The sequence below is a fragment of the Aspergillus udagawae genome (assembly GCF_001078395.1).
Source record: "Aspergillus udagawae IFM 46973 DNA, scaffold_2, whole genome shotgun sequence".
Classification (NCBI taxonomy): domain Eukaryota; kingdom Fungi; phylum Ascomycota; class Eurotiomycetes; order Eurotiales; family Aspergillaceae; genus Aspergillus; species Aspergillus udagawae.
The window spans coordinates 1,232,450-1,252,222 of NW_025091265.1; the positions used below are offsets into that span (position 1 = coordinate 1,232,450).

At 51.1% G+C, this 19,773-nt stretch overlaps 6 protein-coding genes and 1 non-coding gene across 7 annotated transcripts; 2 read left to right on the forward strand and 5 right to left on the reverse strand.

The window, feature by feature from the left end:
* Positions 1 to 129: 129 nt before the first annotated feature.
* On the reverse strand, positions 130 to 4,120 carry Aud_002764 (ABC transporter ATP-binding protein; the record flags this gene model as incomplete). Its single annotated transcript, XM_043287724.1, has 2 exons — positions 130 to 3,137; positions 3,187 to 4,120. The coding sequence occupies 2 exons, from the start codon at positions 4,118 to 4,120 to the stop codon at positions 130 to 132; spliced, it is 3,942 nt and encodes a 1,313-aa protein (XP_043143659.1).
* An 837-nt stretch (positions 4,121 to 4,957) lies between these two features.
* Positions 4,958 to 6,905, forward strand: mirD (putative MFS siderophore iron transporter; the record flags this gene model as incomplete). The annotated part of the gene is made up of 4 exons (XM_043287725.1): positions 4,958 to 5,211; positions 5,269 to 5,539; positions 5,588 to 5,930; positions 5,977 to 6,905. The coding sequence occupies 4 exons, from the start codon at positions 4,958 to 4,960 to the stop codon at positions 6,903 to 6,905; spliced, it is 1,797 nt and encodes a 598-aa protein (XP_043143660.1).
* A 1,359-nt stretch (positions 6,906 to 8,264) lies between these two features.
* Positions 8,265 to 11,484, reverse strand: Aud_002766 (putative PKS/NRPS-like protein biosynthetic cluster; the record flags this gene model as incomplete). The annotated part of the gene is made up of 6 exons (XM_043287726.1): positions 8,265 to 8,651; positions 8,701 to 9,105; positions 9,678 to 10,690; positions 11,032 to 11,134; positions 11,183 to 11,390; positions 11,429 to 11,484. 6 exons carry the CDS (start codon positions 11,482 to 11,484, stop codon positions 8,265 to 8,267), a joined length of 2,172 nt encoding a protein of 723 aa, XP_043143661.1.
* Positions 10,766 to 10,885, reverse strand: Aud_r0012. Its single transcript, XR_006253262.1, has one exon. It is a non-coding gene; the product is annotated as a 5S ribosomal RNA (ribosomal RNA).
* Positions 11,485 to 12,357: 873 nt separating the features above from the next.
* On the reverse strand, positions 12,358 to 14,769 carry Aud_002767 (uncharacterized protein; the record flags this gene model as incomplete). Its single annotated transcript, XM_043287727.1, has 1 exon — positions 12,358 to 14,769. The coding sequence occupies one exon, from the start codon at positions 14,767 to 14,769 to the stop codon at positions 12,358 to 12,360; it is 2,412 nt and encodes an 803-aa protein (XP_043143662.1).
* Positions 14,770 to 15,277: 508 nt separating this feature from the next.
* Positions 15,278 to 17,059, forward strand: Aud_002768 (uncharacterized protein; the record flags this gene model as incomplete). The annotated part of the gene is made up of 1 exon (XM_043287728.1): positions 15,278 to 17,059. One exon carries the CDS (start codon positions 15,278 to 15,280, stop codon positions 17,057 to 17,059), a length of 1,782 nt encoding a protein of 593 aa, XP_043143663.1.
* Positions 17,060 to 17,386: 327 nt separating this feature from the next.
* Aud_002769 (uncharacterized protein) lies at positions 17,387 to 18,388 on the reverse strand (the record flags this gene model as incomplete). Its single annotated transcript, XM_043287729.1, has 1 exon — positions 17,387 to 18,388. One exon carries the CDS (start codon positions 18,386 to 18,388, stop codon positions 17,387 to 17,389), a length of 1,002 nt encoding a protein of 333 aa, XP_043143664.1.
* Positions 18,389 to 19,773: the final 1,385 nt, after the last annotated feature.

The window sequence follows — 19,773 nt, forward strand, 5'->3', positions numbered from 1 at the left end:
AAATGGATGATGTAGTTTGATCGATTCATGAATATATGTCTTCACTGCAGTCCATTGATCAAGGATGTGTCAAAAATCAAGATATGAACCGGTCTATTAACAAAGCAAGAATTAAATATATATCAATGACTACGCCACAGTCTGATGCATGACGTTCGCCCTATAACTCTCCGACCTCTGCAGCAATTCCTCATGCGTTCCCCGATCTACACATCGACCTCCCTCGATCAAGCAAATCACATCCGCCTTGCGAATTGTATGTAACCGATGCGCAATCGCAATGACTGTGACTCCCTTCGCGGCCTTCTCCAGCCCATCCTGCAGCAGCTTCTCCGACTCCGCATCCAACGCACTCGTCGACTCATCCAGAATCAACAGCTTGGGTTTGCGGACCAGCGCCCTGGCAATCGATAGTCGCTGCTTCTGGCCTCCAGAGAACTGGCTCCCGTTCGGCCCGCAGAGCGTCTGGTATCCGTCCGGCAGGGATTGAATCACGTCGTGGATGTTGGCAAGTTTGCACGCTTCGACGATTTCCTCCATGGTTGCTTCGCGGTCTGGTGTCGCGCCAAGACCGATGTTGAACTCGATGGTGCCCTCGAAGAGGACGCTCTCCTGTGGGACCAGTGCCATGGAGTCACGGAAGGAGACGTCGCGGTGCTTGGTGATGTCCACGCCGTCGACGACGATGGCGCCGGACTCGGGGGTGTAGAGCCGTTCAATGAGGGAGATGATGGTTGATTTGCCTGCGCCGCTGGGTCCCACCAGGGCACAGAACTGGCCTGGTAGGATATCGATGCTCAGTCCTTTGAGAACCTTAATATCTGGTCGGGCGGGGTAGGCGAAGTGCACATCGCGCAGCTGCACGCTTGAGGCTTGGTGGTTTGACAGGAAGGGCTTGGGCTCGGCTGTTGCCTCGGGGTCGTTCGAGGCATTCGTGGTACGGCTGGGAACGTGTCCTTGCATCTTGTCCGAGCCGATCTCAATGAGGCTTAGGATCCGGGCCATTGCCGCGCGGGCGCTGGAGAGCTCCGGTGCGAGGGCAAACATTTGACTCCACAGAAGAGCACTGACGAGCAGCGAGAAAACCACGATCAGAAACTGGGTTTGTGTGTAGTTGCCTGCGATAATCTGTTTGGCACCCCACCAGTACGCCAGCGCGTTCACGAGGTTGCCGAGGAAGTAGGTCATTGCCTGCCACAGGCTTGCGTGCACAGTGACCATGAATGTCTCTTTGCGAGGTCCCTTCAGGGAGCGCCGGTAGGTCTGGAGAGTCTCTTCTTCTAGGGACAACGATGCAATGGTCTTGATGGATGTGATGGCTTCGACGCCGATATCGACAGACTTGGTGTATGCGTTCTCGTGTCGCTCCTCGAATTTCCCGAGCACATTGAGCTCCATCAGCCCGGCTCCGAGCAGAAGCGGTACCAGCGCCAGGCAGACCAATGCGATTCTCCATGCGATGATGTGAGTCAGAATGATCGCTGCGATGAGGTTGACGGTGATCGAGAACAAAGTGCCAATGACCGAACCGCTTAAGCCAGCTAATGCATTGCCATCTCTGGTAATGTAGGACAGAAGCAAAGCAGGTGTGCGGCCCTCGGACTGATGCCATTGCAGGTCCTGCTCGAATAGTGACCGGAACGACAAGACCCGAACCGCGTAGACGATCTTCTCAGAGACCCAGCCAAAGCCAGTCCAGCTGACCACGTTTGCGAAGAACTCAATGATAGCGAGGATAAAGAACATCAACCCAAAGAAGTTCCCTCTTGACCGGATGCTATCTGCGCTATGGCAGGGATTCAGACTGCCAACGGTGTTTCCGAAGATCACAGCCTCTCCAGAAAAGGCTCCACCAACGATACTCGAGCCAAGAAGCGCAAGGAAAATGAACAGCAAGTGAGGTCGTAATGCTGGCGCGTAGCCTTTGGCAAGCGCCCAGAGGGACTTTTTGGGAGTCTCGGGCTCTTCTGCTTCCTCGGAGTCAACGGGAGTTTCGGTTGTCGAGACTGGATGTTTCTCAGCATCGCCAAAGTCGTCCAGGACAAGAGTGGTTTTCTCAGTATCGGCTTCGCTTGAAGATGCCTGATCAGTCTTGCTGATGCCCTGGATATTGACTGACGTTTCATCCTTGCCTGCAAGTGTCTGCAGGTTGACAAGCTCGGCGTAGGTGCCATTCTTGGCCATGAGTGTCGCGTGGTTGCCTTGTTCCACGATATGGCCCTTGTGCATGACAATGATGTTGTCCGCACCGGTGATTGTCGATAGACGATGGGCAATCGTAATGATAGTCCTGCCGGTGGCAATGTTGGAGATTGCCCGCTGGATGCGTTGCTCGCTCCGTGAATCCAGAGACGCTGTAGCTTCATCCAGTATGAGTACTGCTGGATCCTTTACCAGAGCTCGGGCAAGTGCAACTCGCTGTTTCTGGCCACCGCTGATCAGCCGGCCACTGGAGCCTACGACTGTACCGTAGCCGTGTTGCCGCGCACTGATGAAGCCGTCTGCATCCGCAAGCGACGCAGCCTTTTTTACCAATCCAACGATTTCAACCACATTTGGACCCCGGGCCTCTGCTGCAGCGGTCAGATCCTTGCCGTCCCTGACTTCACTTGCGAGGTCGGCCAGGTCAGTACTCAACAGGGTCGTCTTCAAGTGTACATGGCTCGGATTGTTCGAGTTGATCAGCCCATGGGCAATGTTCTCTAAAAGGGATCGGTCAAGGAGAGAGGGCTCCTGCTGAACCAAGCTCAGAAAGCTTCTCAAATCACGAGCATTGATGTCACGCAGGTCGTGGCCATCGAAAAGAATCTGGCCTTTCGTCGGATCGTAGAGTCTGGTAACCAGACCTGCAATGGTCGACTTGCCACTGCCGGATAGACCGACAATGGCGGTATGTTTGTTCGCTGGGATGCTGAGGCTGATGTTGTCGAGAACGGTAATCTCGGGGCGCGAGGGATAGGTGAAGGAAACATCCTTGAATTCAAAACCGCCCTCAGCCTGGGTAAGTCGAAGTCCAGAATCGCTTGTACTGTCAATCATCGGCTCGCGGTCGATATCCTCACGCAACTTCTGGAATGAGGCGACGGCTGCGACGAAGAGGTGCAGGAAGGGTGCGACTTGACTGAGGAGCAAGGTGGCTGTCACCGTGTTAGAGTGGCTCGCTATCAAGGATGGAATTGATCTCACCTTCAACTAGAATGAAAATCACAGTAAAGGTCGCACCCACCGTTGCACCGTGAGTATTACCACTCACGGACTCGGCGATCTGTCTACTCCCTTGCCAGAATGCCAGACCATTGGCAGAATATGCAATAAAATATAACACTCCGGACTGTATGCCAACCGCCGTCGCCTTCTTCAACCCTTCAGTCTCCGCAGCCTTGAGTGCTTTGGAGAATTTCTCCTCCAGCCGCGCATTGGCACCAAAGGCCTGCACCACGACGGTGTTGGACAGTGCCTCAGAAGCAATGGACGCGGCACTCGCAGCGTAATCCGACATGCGCCCGGTGTATTTCTCGATATAATGGCTTCCGACGAACGACATCAAGAAGTATGCTGGGATCAACGAGACGAGCATCCCGGCAAGCTTGGCATCTTTGACAAAGGCCACGATGTATGCGGTGATAAAAAAGGACAGACTCGATAAACATATCCCCACTTTCTCCGATGTGCCGGACCGAATAGCTTGTATATCGCCATTTAATCGCGATGCAATCTCGCCGGGGGGCAGTTTATCAAAGTACGACGGTTCTTGTCGGAGGAGGTTCTGTAGGTAAGTTTCCCGCAGGCGTTGCGCCAGTCGAGCACCGTTCAGACTCCAGCACGAGAGGTGGACGTAGATCAGAACAAACTGAGCGATGGCAAGATACACGATAATCAGAATCTTGCCGTTGATATCATGCTGATAGTCGGAGTCTGGGTCCGATGATTCTGACTCGCCGCAGGTCACTGCGTTAAAGTCGTCGAGGAGCTGACCGAATAGAATTCCGATCAAGGGAAATGGAACTCCAGAGGCGGCTGCGCTGACAATGCCCAGCAGGAGTCGACCTAAGTCAACTTTGGAGGGATTGCCGGCCAGGAGCAGGCGAGGATAGCCCGATAGTTTCTGAGCAAGCTTCATGAGGACCTGATGCCTGCTTGCGACCAGGAGATTGACGGTGTCGGACGTTGGAGTTGTGCAATGGTGCTGGATCTCATTGAGCTCACACGAACTCGCGAGTCTAACCCCATCAAGGACATTAAGCAAGGAACCATGTTCTGATGGAAATTTCTCTAAATCCGAGACCGCAGTTGGTGATTCTAGTCGGCTCTCTGCTGCCCAAGAACATCAACGGTAAGGTGGATACACGCTCGGCGTAATGTTACGTAACACTTATCTGATCCGTAAAATCGAATCAGATGTCTCGGAGATTTCCGGAATTGACCCAGTCGTAGTCTCCACTGATTGATAACAATTTATCATGCCATTGGATTACTAGCGCATACCTTACAAAACCACATGATACAGCGAAATACATACGGTCTTGTATAACTTGTATCATGATGGTTCGGTACCTCAGCCATTCTACAGCACCCACTCCTAAGCATACCCTTGTCAGTTGTACTCTGTGCTAGTCCGGAGTTACAAGTCACCCTGTATTGGAAGAGCCATACCGTCGTCTGACTAGTAACTGCCTGTCAACGTCCTCTGCCGCGTATCGGCACTGGACACAGTCCACGCCATGTTTCGCTAACGACCACGCCAATAGTCCCACCGGTGAGCATCGCCTAAGTGCATCCCAGCAATGGCCGTCTTGCGTTGTCTAGCATTCTGCCAGGTCGGAGAGAGATTAAGTTGAAAACCATGAGGCAGACGCTCGGCCCATGCTGATCTTGTGTCTTTCGTATCTATCTATAACTTCTCCGTCTTCCATCTCTACAGCGTGGTACACAGCACATTGTTCGATCTTTTCACGAAATGCTGTCGTCGTGGCAGAAAAAGTTCTTCCAGTCTCCAGAGGACTCTCCGGGTGAGGGTATTGCCTCTCCTAGGGATGATGGAGTGCCAAACCCACAGACTGTCGCATACCCGGATACCAAAAATCCTTCAGAGGTCGTCAGTCATGATGCAAGGGAAATGCTGCCAAATGAGGAGGCCCAAGATGGTGTCACTCAAGCTGAAGCAATCACCCTGACATGGTCCAAGACGTCTCTGGGAGCTGCCTATTGCCTGTGAGCCAAACACAATGTATATCTTCAGGATAACCGCTGACCTATGTCAAATAACAGCATGTGGCTCCTGTACTTTATCAACGGCCTCCAGTCCTCCATCACTAGCAATCTCTCTGCTTACGTGACCAGCGGTTTTGAATCACACTCTCTCATCCCGGTTATCTCCATCGTCTCCAGCGTCATGTCGGCGGCAACCTACATGCCGCTGGCAAAAGTCTTGAATCTCTGGGATAGATCTGTCGGTTTCCTAATAATGGTGACATTTGCCACTCTGGGGTTGATCTTGTCGGCGACGTGTCACGATATTGGAACCTATTGCGCCGCGCAGGTAGGTCCGCCTGTTCTTCTGACTAGGCACAGACTGACCGCTGCAAAGGTATTCTACAGCGTCGGCTTCGCCGGCATCATTTTTAGTGTTGATGTTATTACGGCCGATACATCGACACTTCGCGACCGAGGTCTCGCCTACGCCTTTACCTCCTCTCCGTATATCATTACTGCGTTCGGGGGCCCTGCTGCGGCGGAGCACTTTTACGATTCAAACTGGCGGTGGGCATATGGCTGTTTCTCTATCGTTTTGCCCGTCGTTGCCCTGCCCATGTTTGTCCTGCTGCGCTGGAATCGGCACAAGGCAAAGAAGAGCGGGCTTTTGAAGGCCAAGCCCGGCAGTGGCAGAACGTGGATGGAGAGTATCAGGCACTATGTTATCGAATTTGACAGTAAGTCGATTGGGAACATTCTAAGATTGCATATTAATGTTGCTAGTACTCGGTGTCTTCTTCCTCGCTGCCGGCCTTGTGCTTTTCCTCCTGCCGTTTTCCATTGCCGGCTCCACCGAGGACGATTGGAAGTCGGCCTCCATCATCACCATGCTCGTGATCGGTCTCCTCTGCCTGATTGTCTTCGCTCTAGTCGAACGCTTTGTTGCACCTGTCCCCTTCCTCCCCTGGGCTCTTCTGGCCTCAAGAACCGTCCTCGGTGCCTGCATGGTGGACGTCTGCTACCAGATCGCATACTACTGCTGGTTCAACTACTACACCTCATACCTTCAGGTTGTGTACGGCACCAGTATCACAACCGCAGGATACATCACCAGCATCTTCGACGTCGTCTCGGGAGTGTGGCTGTTCGTCGTGGGGTTCCTGATCAAGAAAACGACTCGTTTCCGCTGGCTTCTCTTCATCGCCGTCCCGCTCTATATCCTCGGCGAGGGCCTGATGATCTACTTCCGCAGACCAAGCTGGTCCGTCGGGTACATGATCATGTGCCAGATCTTCATCGCCTTCGCGGGCGGCACCATGATCATCTGCCAACAGGTAGCTGTGCTGGCGGCGTCGGACCACGACCATGCTGCGTCCTCGCTTGCCTTCCTGAACGTGTTTGGCACCATGGGAAGCGCCGTGGGAAGTAGTATCTCCGGTGCCATCTGGACGCACACGCTGCCGGGTGCCTTGCAGCGTCTGCTTCCTGAGTCGGTGGCGGAGGATTGGGAGACGATCTATGATTCTCTGGAGGAGCAGCTCAAGTATGAGCGGGGCTCGCCGGTCCGCCAGGCCATTGCCCTTGCGTATGCCAGTACGCAGAGCAAGATGTTGATCGCGGGAACGGCTATCATGGCGCTTTCGCTCATTTGGATGTTTGTTATCCGGGATATTAAGCTCACCAAAACGCAAACCAAGGGAGTCTTGTTTTAGGTCGAGGCGTTATTTTTGTCTGGATAGTTTTGGGGTCGGGCACTTCGGGTGGGAGGACTTGACCATGTCCGTTACGATTGTTAATGATGTAGGATATTATGGGCGGCCTTTCACCATGAGGATGGATACAAGTGGTTGTGAGATGAGGCTAATGGAAAAGACACTGAAGGGTATGCAGGAATATAATTTAATGTTTTCTTAGGGTTGCTCAGCCAAAGCTCTTTCACTTGAAAGAAACCAGCCCTCTATGGCATAATTAATTCCTTGATAAAGCCCGTCCACACGTAGCACTTGGACTTCGATTTAGGATGGAATATCTGCGATGACCTCATTTCTCTACAGGGCCAAGGAATAGACCTAACTATGGACTCGTGCGTCATGCCGTGGTACAATTAGAAGTGTCTCCGGCACTGTGTGAGTTCCCAAGGACCTCGAGATAGAACAATCATAGGCTGTCCTTTTCTTCCTAACAATGGTTCGTGATCAACTGACGCGAAAATTCTGTCGCCCGGAACCCTTGTCATTTCCCGTGGCATCTTGGCAGTGTTATCTGATCAAAAAGTACACTTTCTAGACTTGATTTTGGGTATTACAGGACTCGTGTACTCAGTATACTAACAGCTCAGAAATCCACCATTCAGTAGGTAACAACGGGATTACAAGGGAATACAAGCTGACAGAGATCCACCCATACCATACGCTGTATTTCATTGTGGGCTATGATACTAGCGTTGGATACCTGTTTCGATCTGATAAAGACAATGACTTAGCAGTGAGACCACCTAATGGCCCCATCCTGGATTATTTCCATGGACTCGGTGAGCAAAATCTTCTCCTTCTCTGACCCCATCCGGATGATGAATCTGCCGTGCTCATCTTATCAATCAGCTCTTGCATCAACCCCACTTTGTCCGACTTCGCTTCCTTTAGCGACTCGTCTGTAGTCCTCATGAACGGATGAAGATTTACTGTAGTATTTATATGGCTGTTGATGACAGTTGGGTGAAGCCGAGGCGGCAATTGGAGAAACCATTGTCCATGTTCCTTTCTCCAACCCTCGCTTGGCCACTCTGCTGACTGCTCATGTCAATTGAGGACTCTCGGTAATTTACAAGTGGTTTCCAAGGACAGTGAACAGCGAGTCAAGGTTTTAATTCTCTTGCTGATGTTTGATACTTTCCTATAAGCCGCAATCAATAAAACGACCCTGAAGCCAGGTGTCATTAAAAGCAGGAAAGCCATTGTGAGAGGACCGCTGAGTCCGAAGCGGGTGATACAAAAAGTGGATAGAATAGAATCGAATTGTCGCATATACTTCTGCTCTTGTCCAACGTCGGCCCTAGTCTACCGACATGTCCCTCAAATGGAAGGCTCCCATTCGACGCGCCCATCCTCCAGAATCGTCACCTGTCCCGTCCAAGCCTCTCTTTTTTGTGCGAATAAATTCCAAGCCTGCTCAGCAATGTTCCTTGCATTCAGCGCTGGTGCTGATGGAGACACCTCCCCGCCCACCACCACCAAACCAACATGCACACCCTGCGGGGTGAATGCTTTGTCCAACGACTTGACCAGATTCGCCTGAGCGGCCTTGACCATAGATAGCGCAAAAAGCTCCGGAATGGGATCGACAGGGAGCAAGCTACTCGTGACTAGGAAGGACGGTCGGCAATCAGTCCCGCTCGTTGCTTTCGCACACAGAAGCGGCATCGCCCATTTTGCTACTGCATAGAGAGCAAGATTCGATACCTGTCTTGAGTCAGTATTGCCCTTCCCCATGCAAGAAAGTTGAAAGTACTCTGAAATCCTCCTCAATCCCCGAGATCGGAAACTCAAAGATGGGGCTGGGCGCTACCCGCGCCGCATTGAAATACACACATTCCAAATCCCCGAATTGGGCGACCTGCGCGAGTGCCTCTTCCAGACGGCGCAGATCGCCAATGTCGACCTGCCAGGTCTGCACTGTGACAGAGCGGTTGGCGCTCGCTGCTGAAGCGAGTATGGTCTCTCGGTCCTTCTCCAGCTGGACGGGGTTTCGTGCGAAGAGAGCGATGTTATCAAAATACCGCTGGGCAAAGAGGGATGCAACGGCGACACCAATACCGGGGCCGGAGCCAATGAGAAGCAGGGTTCTATTCGACATTGTGAGGATGTGAGAAGGCCGTCTGACGAAGTGAAGGTATTGAAGTGGGAATCGGATGTGCTTGAGGTCCAGTATTTATTATCCCGCCGGGGTAAAGGTGGCTTGCACACTCAATGCTAGCGGCCGCTGGTGGCATGTCTGGTCAATTCGTAGAAAGTGGCATCTATTTCGATGTTTCTGTAGGTCCGTCAGAGCAGTCAGGAATGAAAGTCAAACAAATGTCTGGACCAATCAAATTCCAGAGTTCTGCACTGAATTGCGGCTTAAGTTATGCATACTAGAGGCTTGCATTCTCACTGGATGTAGAAGCATTGCTTTTTAATGTTCATGTCAGCACTAGCGGCCGACCTCGCTAGACTACGATTGATAGGCGGACCAAGATGAAGGCAACGTGAGGCAAGAATGCACGAGGCGCTTTCAAGTCTTACGATTGTCATTCAACTCTGCTGTCGTTGCGGTCTTCAAGACTCTTCCATAGCTGAGCAATAAATGGCTGATTTATATCTAGTGGGGGAAGCAAAACAGGTAGTATAGAAGATAAAGTAGTATGATTTCATGTCAATACATCCATAAGTGTCAATATCATAAGCATAATGAATCACTTCACATCCCTCCTGCTGCACAAACCATACATTATTCGTCTTCCACCCCTCTTCTGGGCTGTGCAGTCGAATCCCGCACTCCCGCAACAGCTGCGGGATAATGTTATGCATCTCGATAAACGAGATGTTCTTGCCAATGCAAGTCCGGGACCCCGCACCAAACGCAAAGAAGCTCTGTTCCATCTTCTTCAGCAGCTGCGGATCGCTGTCCATCCACCGCTCGGGAATGAACTTGTCAGGGTCTGGGAAGACCCTGGCATCCCTGTGGAGAACCCATGCGTTGATGCCAACCACCGTTTCACCGGGAATATGCCTGTCACAGAGGGTGATGCCGCCCTTGGGCACTTCATGCTCGAGTATCAGCCCGACGGATGGGTGTAGTCGCATTGCCTCCTTGAGAACTGCCTGCAGATAAGGCAGGTGGCTCGTGGACTCTCGGCAGGAAACCGGCTTGCTTAGTTTCCCCTCTCGGTCGGCATGATCGATCTCGGCGTTCAGCCTGGCCATGGCCGCCGGATTGCGAAGAAGGAGGTAGAGGACAGCTCGCAGAGCGATGGCAGTGGTGTCTGAACCGGCAAACACATTTGTCGAAAGATGGACAATGACATCCCGGGTAGAAAGCTTCTCCGGATCAGACGCATGGATGGCCATCCACCTGGACAGCATGTCCTTCCCTGCTTCGGGCTTCTCCCCGGAATCGAGCTCGCCGTCTCGCTGCAGCGATGCTCGCGAATTGATGGCCTTGAGCGTAAGATTCAAGACATGATTCCATGTCTCCATGCTGGGCATGAACACCGGAAAAAGAGGATTTCCCAGTAGCAGCAGGTGAGCCTCGGGGATCTGCCCACACACGCTAGCGTAAAGCAGCTTCCCCTGAATCGCTTCAATCATGCCGTCGACATCATTTCCCTCCTGCAGAAAGCCGAGCTTCTTGGCAAAGGTAAATTCCCCGACCACGTCAAAGGCGTAGTATTGCAGCCACATTCCCAGGTCGACGACTGAACTCAGGGTGTGATCAAGGTATGTAACGAGATCGTAGGTGGCTGTAGAGAGGGAAAACGTGTTGTACAAGAAGACCAGGCAGCAATGGCATACGACGAAGCAAAAAATGCATCAAAAACATACAACAGCCGGGATTCGCTGGTGGTCACCCACCCAACTACTAACCGGCCGGCGTGTGGCTTAAGTACGGCTGAGCGGACGGGAAGCCCTGTTTTCCACACCCTATGGTCGTATGTGCTAGGATATCTCTATTTGAGATCCATATAGGTGCTTGTTGAAAACATCGATGAGAATCTCGCCAGTTGATTGATGAATATCTCGGTGCAGGAGTCCACTGCGGATTCAAGCTCGAGCAGCGAGGTCATCTATAGGCGCTTGCCACTGGGCGCTTTTGTTTCACGATGGAACATCTCGTCGCAGGTGGAGAAAAGGTTCATCTGGGGCTTTTTGTTCCATGATATGCACTGGATGGGATAGAAGCCGGTCTGCTAGCGTCAGTCATTATCATTCCAATTTTCCGACTACCTTCTAACCTTTGTGAAACCCTTGTTGAGACCGTAGATTATCCGAATAGCACTGGAGTCTCCAACAGATATGTGTTTCGGACCAATGCGGACCAGAGGTCCATGCTTGCGATGCAGGTCAATGGCTGTATTGTGGTCATCGGCCTTCCACACACTGTGTAACCTCCAGAGACGAGTCCATTTGGCAATTCCAGGGCCGGGAATTCCAGCAAGTCCCCTACAAAAGCGATTGGTGATTAGACGAAGAATCATCACGGAATCACGAGGTATGCGGCGTATGCCTTGAACGACGATGGCGCTAAAACTTCCATGCTGATTGTGCCAGATAAATGCAGCTGGGTGACTGTGCGGTCATCTTTGCAAGGGGATCCTCGGCGTCTTATATGCTTGAGGATAGTAGCACAGACATCGGCTCACGTCCCTCACATCCGATGCGAAGATCTGGACGGAAGTGCCTCGGGTGGAACTTGCCTATTAGGTAATTATACTCTCTGAGCAGTCAGAAAGGTATATGATGATTGCGTCTCTTCCGAGAGAGGCGAGACCCCCGGTGGGGGAAACGCGGATGTGGGGGTGATCTACGGCCGTGCGTGGGGAACAAGAGCATCGATCCAAGAACGGCCAATGAGAGGGAGTTTGGAGCCCCAAGAACAAGTTGACAATTGAACTCTCACTTATTTCTTCGGGGAGGAATCCATCCAGGGACGTTGATATCCATCCGACCGACAAGGCAGTCATCGCTTCCGAACCCTGCAAATCATACGGATAATCTGGAGTAGCAGATGCTATTTAGCCTTTAGAATGTGATGGCCCATCTCAGTAAGGAGTACAGGTGGGTGGTACGGTTATCGGGGTCCCCACTAAACCACAGTTGCTGGCCGCTTCTTCAATCCGAATATTCGGGGAACCAACCTGGGTCGGAGACCTGATAGTCAAAGCGCAGAGTTGACGAGCGAGGATAATCGGTGAGGCCTATCCAATATACTACAACATATGTACTGCAATCTGCGGATGCGTATGCTCCAGCCTCAAGGTACGTGCAATTACAACCACTCGAAGATTGGATTGCACTTTCTGATTTGATTCAGCGAGTAAATGAGCGATGCTGGCTGTATAAAACACCCATTGTACAGGAATCATCATATGATGAAAAATTGAAGGTTTGAAGCTCATAGCAAAGGCCATCATGCTGCGCTCCGGCTCTGATGGGCTCTCTTTCGTTGAAAGAGTGCACGAATCTGTCGTAGCTGGTATCGGAGCACCAACCACTCCGAGGGTGCATAAGAGCCGCCGTTGAGAAGAACTTGGTCAAGTCTATGGCCACGCCTTTGCCAAGCAGCTTCCCGGTCGTCTTTCATATTCGTCACTAGATTGGCTCTTTGACGACGGTAGAATCCCCACAGAATTCCCGCTAGGTTTCCGATATTGAAGACAATGAGATAAGTAACGGCAGCAACTGCAACAGAAGTAATGATAAATGGCGTTCTTGTTGTGCTCTCCATTATATTGGGGACGGCCCAAAGGGCGGCGCAGAATCCGAGCGGGAGGTAAAAAATGCTAACATACGTGAGAAGCTTGACATTCTCGCCGAGCCTGGTAGAGATTCTGCTTTCCATCAAAGCGCTGGCGTTGAATAGGCCGTCTCGTAGTGCCTGGACCGTGTCCAGTCTGTCTTTCATGCGCTGTTGAATATCCTTGATTACTTCCGCGGTTGAATCGACCTCGTTGACGAGCGTATCGAATTGCGCACTTGTTTCCTTCATCATGCGGGCCTTCCGGAGGAGCTGCCACTGTGTAATGTTATCTTCGATGCTGATGATAAAGTCGTTCAGGCAGCCAATCATCCAGAAGTATAACTTTGAGCGGGAGAACGTGTCATTGTCGAAGAGGAGTTTGACGTACTCCTCTGGGTCCATGAAGTCTTCACTCAGTAATCCGGCCATGTAGTCTTCTAAGTCTGCCCATCGAGCTGCAATCTCGCGTAGTGCAGAAGCTATGAAAGCCAATTCGGCGTTCTGCAGCTCGTCATAACTGAGTATCTTCGTCCAATTCGCATTTCTTCCCATTTCCAAGAACCCTGTAGGGCAAAGCAGCAAAGTTGTCCAGTAGGCCGTCTTTTCTGTGTTTCCGTCTGCTGCGGACTGCACTCTATCGCCTATTGAGTACATGGTGAATGCACTTCTTCTGAAAGCAGGTAATGCTTTCTTCTCATCAGCGCCGTCTTTAACATACAAACGACCAGTTTTCCAATTGTCCTGGCCAAACAAGTCATTCGCAACCTTTTCGTAGAACGTGACGTGGAACCCGTTAGCACCATCTCTGTAGGGATTTTTCCAGTCTCCCCCGACTCTTCGTTCGCAGGACAGATGAAGCTTGACGGTCTTTATAAGATCATCACTATCACCCTCCTTGTCTCCCTGCAGAATATAGTGGTCTCTGTTCATAGTCGCAAGATAAGGCAAAGCGGCAAGATGACCATCGCGAAAGGCGTTCTTCACCAACGACACCGTAGAGAGTCCCTGGCATACGATTGCCCTCCTCCAGGGTGCCACGGGCCCATCCCAAGTGGAGGATTCCAGACTCCGACGCTGGGAATTTGCTTCTTCCGAGCTCTTTTTGTTGTAGGAGTATATCTTCCGAGGCAATTCGTACGTGATTGTCTCTCTTGGAAGGTCGTCCACAATGTAAAATCCACCGTGCTTCCGCAACTGCGAGTCAAACTCGCGAAGTGACCGGATCCTCGAGCAGACAGAGCCTTCAACCTGATCACCGCTGGGCTCGGTTTCCGCCGAAGCATACAGCCTATATCGTTCGTACAAACGTAACCAGGGAAGGTCGAATGCAAACTGAATTCTACCATCAAAGGGTATGTGTCTGACGACGGCTAGATCTTTCATGAGCTTCCGATCCCTGCTGTTCTGCCGCTTGAAGGCCTTTGTATATGCAATCACACGTCTTTGTTCTGACTCCTGCGTGGGACCGGCGAGAACGACGTCTTCCGACTCATCGGTAGATTTGTCCCATTCGTCACAAGCATCGTCCATTGCATCATTATCTGCTGCCCGAAAGCTATCGTGCCAATCATCTGTGGATATATCCCATTCGTCGCTGGCGATGCCCTCTGCACGGAGACATCGTGACGCCAGTAGCAATTCCGTGTCCCGCCTGAAAGCTCCTTGTCCGTTACTTTCTTCTTCTCTTCGCCTGATGAACCCTCCAATATCGGACTTTATTGCGTCCCATCCTTCCTCCCCTTTCTCGGATTCTCTGTACACGGATGCTGCAGAACCGGAACGCGGCTGGGAATCTCGGTCGCCGATCACGAAAGAGTCTTCGGCGGAGAAGGAATCAATTGATAAAATAGACTGCAGCCGGCTCTGCCGAAACGGGCTTTCGTTATTTGACACTGTTTGGTGGAGATCAAGTCGTGAATTGCTAGCTGGTTCCTGGGCTCTTGCCGCCGAACCTCTGTCACTCAGCGGCGAGAAAGAATAGGCTGTGGGAAGATAGGAGACGGAGCTACTGCTATCGTTGGCTTCTTTCTCGGATACACTTGGCTTTCGCTCTTGGGTGTTGATCTGTTCTCGGGTGGCCATGGCGCAAAATATCCTGAAAGAGCCAGCACTTCTTCTGGGAATCCTTGGTCACTGAAAGCCGAAGAACAATCTAAATCTGTCGCAGTAAAAGCAGTTTTCGGAACTCGAGGAAAAGGAAATAAATAATGCCGTTGGTTCAGCTGTGCCGGAGCAGTCCTCCAAAGCCCCCTTAAGAAGGCCGTAATATGCAGCATCTTGCAGGATAGCAAATCGCTTATAGCTGCCTTTACAAACTTGTACAGGTGAGGATGTTAGCTGCATGTCAGACCTGGTTATTTCTGCCGTGGCTGTGCTGACAGAAGGTACGTATTCTTTGCTTATCCCCAGCATGCCCCACCTACCCCTCTCAACTCTTAACGAGGCGCTCGTCAACTTCGAACTGAAAGGGTTTGAAGCTTGTGGTGTCTGTTACTTTTAGTAATTGTCCATCAAGAATCATATGTATGTCAACGACCGGAGGCTCCACCAGATTTGGCTTCTTCTCAGCATTTAACCTATCACTTCTGCGATGGAACCTGACGCTTCAGTGCTCAGTCTTTCAAGCGTTGCCACGCTTTGGAATACTTGCACTCAAGCATTGGATGTGATCGTCGCCGGGAAACGGGATACAACGGCGTACAACATATCGCGAGCCAAACTAGAACTGGAACAGGCTCGGTTATTCTTCTGGGGTGAAGGCCTTGGACTCCTGCACCTTGGAGCCGATCCTGAAAATGCAGAAAGCACTGTGCATCCTCACCTGGAAAGACTCGAGATTAGAGTCGCCGTAGTGCAGATCTTGCGCTGTATGCACCGTCTGTTCGAAAGCACGGCTACCTTACAAGCAGAATACGGTCTCTACCTAGTATCTGTTGGGGAACGAGACGGGGATCATCTGCTTCTAGACATAATTTTCAAGCGGGCCTATAGGCACGCACAGCAATCCGCGCAACGTCACCAGGGCGCATTGCTGGCAAGAGAGAACTGGGCAATCTGCGAAGGGTCAAAATTTGAGAGACTGGTCAAGGAGATTAGAGGGCATAATAAATCGTTGCTCGGGTTGTTCCCGGATATAATAGCGAAAACAGCAATGGGGTTATTGGAGGAGATAGAATCGAGCAGCGACATTGGAGCGTTAGGACTGCTTCACAGCGCCGCAGCCGACGATTATGAGGACATTTCACTTAAGGCGGCTATGCGACTCACTGTCCTCGGCGGCCAGACATCTACCCGTTCTACCTCGGCGATAATAGCAGACCATCGGGGGTCAGAGTCTTCAGAGGGGGAGGTCGATAATGTCAGCGCGTCCAAACCCTTCGGAGAAACCTTGGTTGTCGGAGATAGTCATGGTGTAGTGGATGCTGACATCCAAAGCGTCGAAGCACGCGAGAGCAGTCAATTACTTCGATTGAATCAGGAGATCCAGGCCAGTCAAAACAAAATAAAGGAATTGCAGCAGGTGATCGCTGCGTTGCTCTATGATAGTGTTCTCACAGTACGAGACGAGGACTACTTCGAAGCGGCATGCAACAAGCTATACAACCACGTTGAGCAGTGGGTTCTCCAGTTCTCGAAGCATTCAGACTCCCGCAGATGCAGGGTACTAGGTGACCTGCAGGATAAGGAATCTACAGCATGGTTTGAACAGGTCCTTCTCAATAGGTCCGATATCAATGTCTGCCTGGCGGACCGTGTTTATCGGCGCAACATCTTCGTGGCTGTCGTCATGGCCATGGTTTTCAAACTAATCTTCGCGCGATATCTTTTTAGTATGGCCCTCAACCAGAGACGGACTCTCAAGTCCTTGGAGAGGCAGTTGTTCGCAGCAAATCCACGGGGCACTGTCAACTGCTGGCGAGCTAATACTCTATCTTTGATGGCAAAGGATCCGACATTTACTGCACGATGCAACAGTGACCTCATGTCTATTTCGCTTAGGATCTTCAATACCTTGTCAACAGTGCTTCCTCCACCCAGTCAAGCTGAGTCTCAACTACTGGATTCACTGCGAAGGGTCTTACAGGTTGCAGTTGATCTATCGATCCAGATGCGGACACAGCTAGCCAAGTACACCATGATGCCACCTCTCGCCAAATCGGAAACTAAGATATCTTTCAACGCCACGCTAATGAACGAACGGAGCGGGGGATCCAACGAGGAGCTTGAAGCTCAAAATGCGACTGTCCACATGGTGCTGTTCCCCCTCGTGGTCAAGCAGGGCGATGATGTGGGAGAGGGAGAAGACGAGGCTGTGATTTACCCTGCACAAGTGCTAGTGACTGGTTTAAACAAGTTAAACATGGAATTGTAACTCAACCTGGGGTTATTGCAGAATGCCAGGAGTTGTTTACCGTTGAGTCTGGAGACGTCTGCCTTGACCATAGATGGCCAATTCGGAGTCACCCTTCCAGAGCTCTATCCAGTGGAACCCCGAGCAGTATATTCCCTTCTTCCCCGTATCCCTTTCTATTCCAAACCATAATGCTTAATGAATAGTACATTAAAGTGGCCTTTGGCACTCTCCTTTTTTGCTCTGATAAGATCAACACGCTGTTAAAGGAAGTATTAAGTCTTGGTTAAATGCGTGATTACAACATGCAACCCCTTTCAAAACGTACTTCCAAGCCATTTTCTACTCCTAATCATCAGCCAAACCCACCATTCTCAATGAGTCCTTCCAAAGTCTGCCTTCACTCTCCATGTCGTATGTGTGACTGGTATAGTGCGCTCCTACTACATTTACATCATCGTTTTCGCGCTTCGCCACAGCACAAGCAGCGAGATACTTCCCCCCCTTATTTTCCCATTCCTTGCCAATAGCAGCCAACACCGTGGTCGCAGCACCTTGCTCCGGGCTCTTCGAGCTCCTGGCCAGAGCCTTATCTTCTAACATTGCTGCAACCTCCGCTTCGGGGATGTGCTTCAAAAGACCAGTTAAGATTCCCCCGGGATGAACGCTCGTTGCATGGAGCCCGAGAGAACCGTAGCGGCGCTCGATCTCGTTAGCCATGTAGATGTTGGCGGTTTTCGATTGCGCGTACGCTACCCAGGGATCGTAACCACCTTTTTCAAAGTTATAGTTATCCGATGCATTGATGCCGTCTCGACAGTGGGCGGCAGAGGACACATTGACAACTCGAGCATGGGAACCAGGGGTGGACGCTGCCAGGAGCGCAGGTTTCAACAGTTGGAAAAACAGGAAATGAGCGAGGTGGTTGGTGCCAAACTGCAGTTCGTAGCCTTCCTTGGTAAATTCCAGCCGTGGCACTGCCATGATGCCTGCGTTGTTGATCAGGATATTGACCCTGTCAGTCTTTGCTAGAATCGTCTTCACAGCGTCACGTACGCTTTCGAAGGATTCTAGATCCATTTCGATGAATTCCGTACGACCCGTCTCAGCGATGTCAGCCAAGGCAGCTTTGGCTTTGGGGACATTTCGGGCTGTCAGGTACAGCGTTGCTCCTGTGGCGGAGAGCGCGCGCGCCGTTTCAATACCAATGCCGGATGAGGTTCCGGTGATAACAATCACTTTGTCCTCTAGCTTGCCTTCCATTCCTTCATCTTTGACCACTTGCAATGCTGTTGGTCGAGAGTCGCCTGGCCCTTCTGGGCTAGCATGAGCCGCAGTGTGTCGAGACATTTTATAGCAGTGGATGCGGAAATAGGGCTAGGGTTTATGTGGAACGAACAGTGGAGGAAGCTGTGAAAATGATTTTCGTGCTGAAGAAGCTGCATATTTATAATTTGTTGTCCTTGCATTCTGTTTCTTCTGCTGCCCAGAGCAGAGATCTTGAAGCTGGCCGACTAGTTTTACTTCTTTCGGCCTATTCAACCGACTAGTGATGCACTAAGCCTACGAATGACCTCTTTCCTCTTGGTTTCATAGTTGAATACAGGGCTTTGACTGACTACTTTACCTCTTTTAGTGATGATATGTTAGCCTTAGAAAACATCTTGTCTTTCTAGCCGGCCACTCCTCTTGCTATTCCAAAGTGCTATATGTGGGCCTAGCTGACTGATTGTGCTTCTTTGGGAGTATTCCAACAACGTGACGATATGATCCATTGCTGTACCTGTCATCTTTCCGGCTGGTGCCGCAAGTTCACCATGTGGGGCTGGCTGGCTGACAGATTTTGCCTCTTTTATCGCTAGCGTTTACACGCATGTAGATACATCTATCCTTGCTTTCCGCCGTCTAGAAGCTGACTGTTATTTCCTCTTTCATGTCGGTCAAGGTCCCAAGAATGGAATCTGAAAAGAATTGTGATGAGTGGACAGGCATCGAAGATAGGAAGCAGCGGAAGAGAGTACAGAATCGGTTGAATCAAAGAGCTCATAGTAAGTACACCGCAACCTACGATGCTTACTGTGTTCTATCCTCGATTCATCTAGTTGACTGAGGGGATTAGGAAGACGAGCCAGCGAGAAAAAAGCCCAAGATCCAAAATCTGGGCGCCGCCCGTTCCGAGTGGATCGTTGGCGAATTGCAAACGACAAACCCTCGCAACCTAGCGACACCGAACGGACCTCGACAAACGAGTTGGCAACTCGAACTTCTGGAAGAGTAGTTCAATTGACACTTGAGTCTGCGCATTCCCACCCAAGGTCAAGGGTAGCTGCCATTCCTGCAGAGTCTGACAGATCACCCAACATCCATTTTCCTCTTCCTGCGGACCATTTACTACATCTTATCCACTACAACGTATATCGAGCACTTTTTTCCTATAAAGACGTTGTGAGGCGTTTCACGAGAATAATCACTCCAAGTGATGCTGTTAGCAATCTGCAGCCCGGCAGACGACTTTGCGGTGGTCCAACGATCGTCCACCCGCTTTATACAGGCCTTCCGGGCTCACTCTTCCCGATCTCGTTACAGATGGTTCATCCTCACTCTAACTGGATTGACATGTTTCCTTTTCCGCACATCCGGGACAACCTGATTCAATGCGAGGACCATATTGACGTGGTGGACTTTCTGATGGATCTCTTTGGAGATATGGTGAACGGTAATTCACCTATCACGCC